We start from the raw sequence: 7,303 nt of genomic DNA, 5'->3' as shown, positions 1-7,303 counted from the left end.
TAACAAAGCAATAACTAAATAGACTAGACAGAAGATAGAAAGCGTTAGTCATCGGATTATAACATTCAAGTGCAACAAGCATTCATTGGTTACAAAAGATTAATTCTTCCTTATTGTTTCCCTAATTCGTGAGAGTTGATTAACTAAGCGAAAATCAATTCACAGTTTCCTAAACTAAGCGATTAAGAAACAGTTACGAACTAACATGAACTAAGCGAACATGCATCAACTCTTATTTCTAAAACTACGGAATTAAGCAAACCCTAGATAAAAAATAGAGATGAAGAGAATTAATAAAGAAGAAATTTGCATTAAGAACAGAACCTCAAGTTTGCAAACACAAGAATATTAAAAATCCTAAGACTAACTATGGAGTTTAGCAACTCATATTAGAAAAGAGGGAGAGATATGAGAGGGGAGGAGGTGAGGGTGTAATGGTGAGGTGGTGAGGTCTAACAAAAGCCTAAACTCACTTATTTATACTAATAAATAAACTTGTTCATCAAGTAACAATCTTTGTTATCTAAATCTTTTCTAAATCTTCACAAAATCGGGCCCACATAAAGGAGTAAGCTGCTGAACAATCAGGCATTCGCGGGTCCCACAAGAAGTCTGAATCTTCAATTGAGGTAAACATGAGAGTTGTATCTCTTTAAGTCAGCTTCGCGAGCCTTCAATCGGATCCTAATTCGGAGTTCTGTAGCCCAAGATATGATCATTTTAGTGCAGACTGTTCCAAACTCGCAGGATTAGCGACATCAACATTGCAAGAAAATTCTGACCAAGTTAGAGGATGATTATAGAATTGTTCTGAACATGAAAGTTGTAGGGCTTCGAGTTATCTTTCCAATGACATATTATTCGCCCTATTTGGATATTTGTATCTCTAGATTCAACCTGTTCTAGCAAAACAGTCACAGAAACTAAAAGTGTAGAATTAAGCTCTTTTCCATGAATAATCCAAATAAACACTAATGGTCAAAACATGGCTAAGTCATAACAATTAAGCACAAAAATGTATATAATTAAGCTTAGAAAGACAAACATAAAGTGCATCAATTATGCGCTTATCACTATGATCGAGTCCTTATCCAAATCTAAGTCTGAGCGCACGGTGACACAGGGTGAGCGAGATATGGCCGCGCGGTTAGCAGCGGAGGCGACGGAAAGAGCGGCGCGAGCGGCGCAAGTGGCAGAATTGGAGGCAACAAACGCGCACTCAAATGGTAGGAACAATGAGCGATGGAAGAAACTCGATATCCCAGTGTATAATGGCGAAGAAGGTGCGTTTGGCTGGGTCAATAAACTTGAGCGTTACTTCCGAATCAGAGGTGCTGAAGAGAATGAGAAATTACAAGCAGTAATTGTGGCACTAGATGGCAAGGCATTGAGTTGGTATCAATGGTGGGAGACTTGCAACCCAAATGTGAGTTGGGACGGGTTCAAGGTTGCTATTATAGAGAGGTTCCAATCAGTTGTGGCTCATAGCCCTTTTGCAGCCTTGCTAGCACTGAAACAGGATGGTACAGTTGAGGAATATGTTACTCAGTTTGAGAAGTTTGCGGGGATGGTGAATGGCGTGGGCGAAGACTACTTGATGGATATATTTTTGAATGGATTGAAGGAAGAAGTGGGAGCTGAGGTGAAATTGTATGAACCTCAGCACTTGTCCACCATGATGAAGAAGACCCTGATGATAGATCAGAAGAATCAAGCAGTGCTTAAAACTGGTGGAGCTACTTGGAATAAAGGAGGAAGCACTTATAAGAGTCCAACTTACACTAGAACTGTGTCTGTGGACACTGGTCAGAAATCTGGTTTTAAAGGTCCAAATTCTCCAAGTACCTCGGTGGGATCTAACAATGTGGTGAACTCTGAGAGAAGTTTCAATAGGGGTAGAACTGGAGGATTCAAGAGGTTATCAGAAGCAGAGATGCAAGAAAAACTTAGGAAAGGAGAATGTTTCAAATGTGATGAGAAGTTTGGACCCAATCATGTTTGCAAAAACAAACAATTGAGGGTCATGTTACTTGAGGAAGATGAAGAAATAGAGGGGACAGAAGATGAGGAAACAATTACAGAGGACCGAGGAGACTTGGTGGAGTACAAACAACTGTCCTTGAACAGCATTGTGGGGTTTACTTCCAGGAGATCATTGAAAGTTTGGGGTACTATAGGGACAGAGAAGGTGGTGGTGCTAGTTGACTGTGGGGCTACCCATAATTTTATAGCTCAGGACTTGGTGGAAAGATTACAACTCACTGTGCAGGAAACACCTACTTATGTGGTTGAGGTTGGAGATGGCCATAAGGTGAAGTGCAGAGGCATGTGCAATGGGGTGAAGGTGCAAATACAGGGAATTGATGTTCATCAGAATTATTACTTATTTGGCTTGGGAGGGGAGGATGTCGTACTGGGCTTGGAGTGGTTAGCATCATTGGGAGAGATTAGAGCAAATTTTGAAAAATTGACTCTGAGATTCAATTTGAATGGCCAGCAGAGGTTATTAAAGGGAGAACCAGAATTGATTAAGGGAAAAGCTCCCCTTAATTCAATGTGGAAGGCTCTGCACCAGCAAGGAGAGGGTTATATGGTACAATGCAAGGTGGTAGAAGCAACAGAAGAATCAAAACTGCATTGTCCAGCAGAATTGGCTCAGGTGTTGGCTGAGTTCCAGACTCTCTTTGAGCCAATCCAAGGACTGCCACCTCCAAGGAGACAAGATCATGCAATACACTTAAAAGAGGGAGCTGATATTCCACATTTAAGACCGTACAGGTACCCTCATTACCAAAAAACTGAAATAGAGAAAATGGTTAATGAGATGTTGAACGCTGGAATCACTAGGCCAAGTGTAAGTCCGTACTCTAGTCCAGTCATCTTGGTAAAAAAGAAAGATGGAAGCTGGAGATTTTGCGTTGACTATAGGGCCCTTAACAAGGTGACAGTGCCCAACAAATTTCCAATTCCAGTGATTGATGAATTGTTGGATGAATTGGGGATGGCAACTATTTTTTCTAAATTGGACTTGAGGTTCGGTTACCATCAAATCCGAATGAGAGAAGACGATGTAGAGAAAACAGCCTTTAGAACTCATGAGGGACACTATGAGTTTGTGGTTATGCCATTTGGGTTGTCCAATGCTCCTTCTACCTTTCAGGCATTAATGAATGAGGTTCTGAAACCCTTACTCAGGAAATATGTCTTGGTGTTTTTCGATGACATTTTGGTGTTCAGTTTGACTATGCAAGAGCATCAACAACACTTGGCTCATGTCCTGTCTTTATTGGAGCAGAACAGTTTGAAGGTGAATGGTAAGAAATGCACATTTGGACAGACAAGATTGGAATATTTGGGGTATGTGATCCCTGCTGGAGAAGTGGCAGCAGACCCCAAAAAGCTGGAAACGATGTGGACTTGGCCGATTCCCAAGGATATTAAAAGTCTTAGGGGATTTTTGAGATTAACAGGATATTATAGAAGGTTTGTGCAAGGTTATGGACACATTGCAAGACCCCTCACCCAACTTTTGAAGAAGGATTCTTTCCTATGGAGTGACGAAGCACAGAAGGCATTCGAGCAATTGAAGGAAGCCATGACTATGTTACCAACACTAGCAGTCTCTGACTTTACAAAAACCTATGTGCTGGAAACTGATGCCTCAGGTACAGGCTTGGGAGCTGTGCTATTACAGGAGGGAAGGCCCTTGGCTTATTGGAGTGCTACTTTATCTGACCGGAATCAACGAAAGTCAGTATATGAGAGGGAGCTTATGGCAGTGGTTAAGGCAGTCCAAAGGTGGAGACACTACCTATTAGGCCACCATTTCATCATTAGAACCGACCAAAAAGCTTGAAGTTCCTTACGGATCAGAGGCTGTGGGCAGAGGAGCAATTCAAGTGGATCTCTAAGCTTTTTGGTTATGATTTTGAAGTACAATATAAGCCGGGAAAGGACAACACAGCAGCTGACGCCATGTCAAGGAAGGGCTCTTACTCTTCCATTTCAGTCTTGCAGTTACAGGATTTAGAGGAATGGCAAGAGGAAATTCAGAGGGATCCTAAATTAAGAACCATCATGCAAGAGCTGATTATTAATTCTACAGCCCATGCTGGTTATAGTATTAGAGAGCAGAAACTATTTTACAAAGACAGATTGGTTTTGCCCAAAAACTCTGGCAGGATACCTCTGCTTTTGAAGGAATTTCATTCTTCTAGTTTGGGGGGACACTCCGGATACTTCAGGACTTACAAGATACTCTCTGCTGTGGTGTTTTGGGAGGGAATGAGGTCAGACATCAAAGATTTTGTAGCTGCTTGTGACATATGCCAACGAAACAAGTACTCTACATTGACCCCTGCTGGGTTACTGCAACCTCTGCCCATTCCTAAGGCTGTGTGGTCTGATATATCCCTTGACTTTGTAGGTGGCTTACCGAAGTCAAAAGGGAAGGACACTATCTTAGTGGTAGTGGATCGACTCACTAAATATGCTCATTTCATTCCTTTACGTCATCCTTTTACAGCTAGTGAAGTAGCAGCCCTCTTCACTCAAGAGATTGTACGTCTCCATGGGTTTACCTCCACCATTGTTTCCGATAGGGATGCTCTTTTTCTCAGCAACTTTTGGAAGACCCTCTTCAAGGCTGCTGGAACTCAGTTGCACTACAGTACAGCTTATCACCCCCAAACCGATGGACAAATAGAAGTGGTTAATAGGTGTCTTGAAGCTTATCTACGTTGCCTTACAGGTACTCAACCTAAGCAGTGGAGTGCTTACCTCCCTTGGGCAGAATTTTGGTTCAACACCAACTGCAATGCTTCAAGCAAAATGACACCGTTCAAGGCTTTATACGGTCAGGATCAAGGTTGTTAGACTCGCGAGTTAACTCGCTGACTCGGTAGATTCGCGAGTCTACATAGGAAAAACGAGTCGACTCGCTGCCAGACTCGTTTTTTGGCCTGACTCGGTCTGACTCGGCCTGACTCGGTGACCGAGTCAAGGTTTTTTTTTTTTAAGTTAAAAAATCCCAAATTTATTAAAAATCCCTAAAACTAAACCTATTTTCAACCTCTATCGCGTTCCTCTTCCTCCTTTGCGTTAAAAAATCTTGGATGCTCTTATAATTAGATTATATGTTTGTATTTATTCTTCATGTGACAGAGTTATACTTAGTAAATTTTCATTTCTGGTAGACTCGAGTCTCGTCGAGTCTACGAGTCGAGTCTACCTACCCAAAACGAGTCTGCTTAGACTCACGAGTCTGACAACCTTGGTCAGGACCCTCCCACCTTGTTGAATGGGGCTGTCATTCCTTCTAGGATAGAGGAAGTCAACAATTTGGTAGCAAAGAGGGATGTGCTACTGGCTGACCTCAGGGAAAATTTACTCAAATCTCAGGACTACATGCGAGCCCATGCTAATAAACACATAAGAGAGGTGACATTCGAGGTTGATGATTGGGTCTTCCTCAAATTACAACCTTACCGCCATAGGTCACTGGCCAACAAAGTCAATGAGAAGCTTAGCCCTCGCTTCTATGGCCCTTACAAGATATTGGAAAGAGTAGGAGAAGTGGCTTATAAGCTGGACTTGCCTGCCAATAGCAAGATTCACCCCGTTTTCCATGTATCACTTCTTAAAAAAGTGATTGGACCAGCTAGCCAACCCCAACCTCTTCCCACATTGTTAACAGAGGAGCATGAGCTATTGGTATGGCCTGAGGATATCCTAGCAGCTCGAAATGTGGCATCAGAAGGCTTAGAGGTTCTGGTGCAGTGGAAGGGACTGCCCACTTGTTAGAACAGCTGGGAGTTGGTCACACGCATGCAGGAGGCGTTTCCATCATATCACCTTGAGGACAAGGTGAAGCTTTTGGCGCTGGGTATTGATAGGATCAAGCCTCGTGTGACAAGGGTCTACCGTAGGAGAAATAAGAAGGCTACAGGGATAAAAGAGTAAATAGAGTAAATAATAGAATATAATATATTTTACTTGTAACTAATGAAGGAAGTATTGATAAGCTTCCTGGTAGTATACATATATAGGGGAAATTGGGGAAAAAGGGGGTATCAATTGATTTGTTGGGTATTTGTGGGAGAGTTCCTGGTTCTCTCGAATTAACCAGGGTATCTTCATTCCTTCTCTATTTTTCTGTATCCTTAATCACTGGTTTCTCACCAATTGTAGAGGATACAAAGTTCAGTCAATATAATTTTGTTCTTGAATTTCTGGGTTCTTATCAGAGGTGAACCTAATACATCTAAGTTACATGATATGCATATGCAAAATGTACATGTTTGGCAGCTGAAACTTACAAGCTTACTAAATCCGACAAAAGAATAATCTAGTCACTTATGTATCCTTTGAAGGCTTGGCTTAGATTATCCTTACACATGAAGTATGCCATGTCAACAATCAAGAACCAGTTTATTCAACAAAAGGTAAGAAGTGCGAGTATTTAACTGCTCTAGGCAGGCGTAGAGTGTACATTGAAAGACAAATTAAGGCCATTAAAATACATAAGGAAAGCAGGTTATTGACTACTGGTCATATGAGAAAGTTAAATAGGGTAGAACATATGAACATGTGAATAAACAGTAAAACCAATGGAATCATCAGAGAAGAGTAACTTTGATTTGTTTAAGATACAATTTATAACTAAAATCACCTAATATGGTATGAAAATCAAGTTGACAGGACAGAATTGAAAGGTATAGCAATTATTTACATACCCAAATTATGGGAAAAAACCTTTTACACATTTTATATTGTGTTAATTAGTACAATAAGAGGTTGAACTTGCTGGCGGATAGCCCATCATTTGTTTTCCCCACTTCATTGGGTCATAGCTACAGAAGGATGGAACAAAAGACTGAACTAGTAAAAAATTGATACTCAAGTGACCATCAATAAGCTAAGGACTCTGCATTAATTATACCCAAGTTTTCAAAAAAAACCAAGCACCTAAATGGAGTTTCAAAAGACATGAAGACTGAAGTGATCGAGGATAACCTGTCAATAACAAGAGAGCATTGGGTCGGTGAAGTAGATGAGCCTAACAATGGGAGTTAGTAACTTAGTATGAGGCGAAGCTATTTCACATTCAAGTAAATATATTATCTGGGTATTAGCCCCCTGAATGCAAGGGTAACAAACAAGCCGTGCAAACTCCAGTGGAAATAATTTATATATCATAAACAGACACTGCATTTCATCAACTAGTTAATAGAATCTCACCATGCCTCCATACTTTCATCTCTAAAAGTAAGGACCATGAGATTGTTTCAGAGCGACAACGAAA

At 41.1% G+C, this 7,303-nt stretch overlaps 1 protein-coding gene across 1 annotated transcript; it reads left to right on the top strand.

Annotated features, from left to right (window-relative positions):
• Positions 1-1,075: 1,075 nt before the first annotated feature.
• LOC130727357 (uncharacterized) lies at positions 1,076-3,856 on the top strand. The gene has a single exon (XM_057578462.1). The coding sequence runs from the start codon at positions 1,076-1,078 to the stop codon at positions 3,854-3,856; it is 2,781 nt and encodes a 926-aa protein (XP_057434445.1).
• Positions 3,857-7,303: the final 3,447 nt, after the last annotated feature.

This window comes from Lotus japonicus, chromosome 1 (genome assembly GCF_012489685.1).
Source record: "Lotus japonicus ecotype B-129 chromosome 1, LjGifu_v1.2".
In the NCBI taxonomy this organism is placed as follows: domain Eukaryota; kingdom Viridiplantae; phylum Streptophyta; class Magnoliopsida; order Fabales; family Fabaceae; genus Lotus; species Lotus japonicus.
The sequence above is the reverse complement of the archived record's forward strand: the minus strand, read 5'-3'. Positions and strand labels throughout refer to the sequence as shown.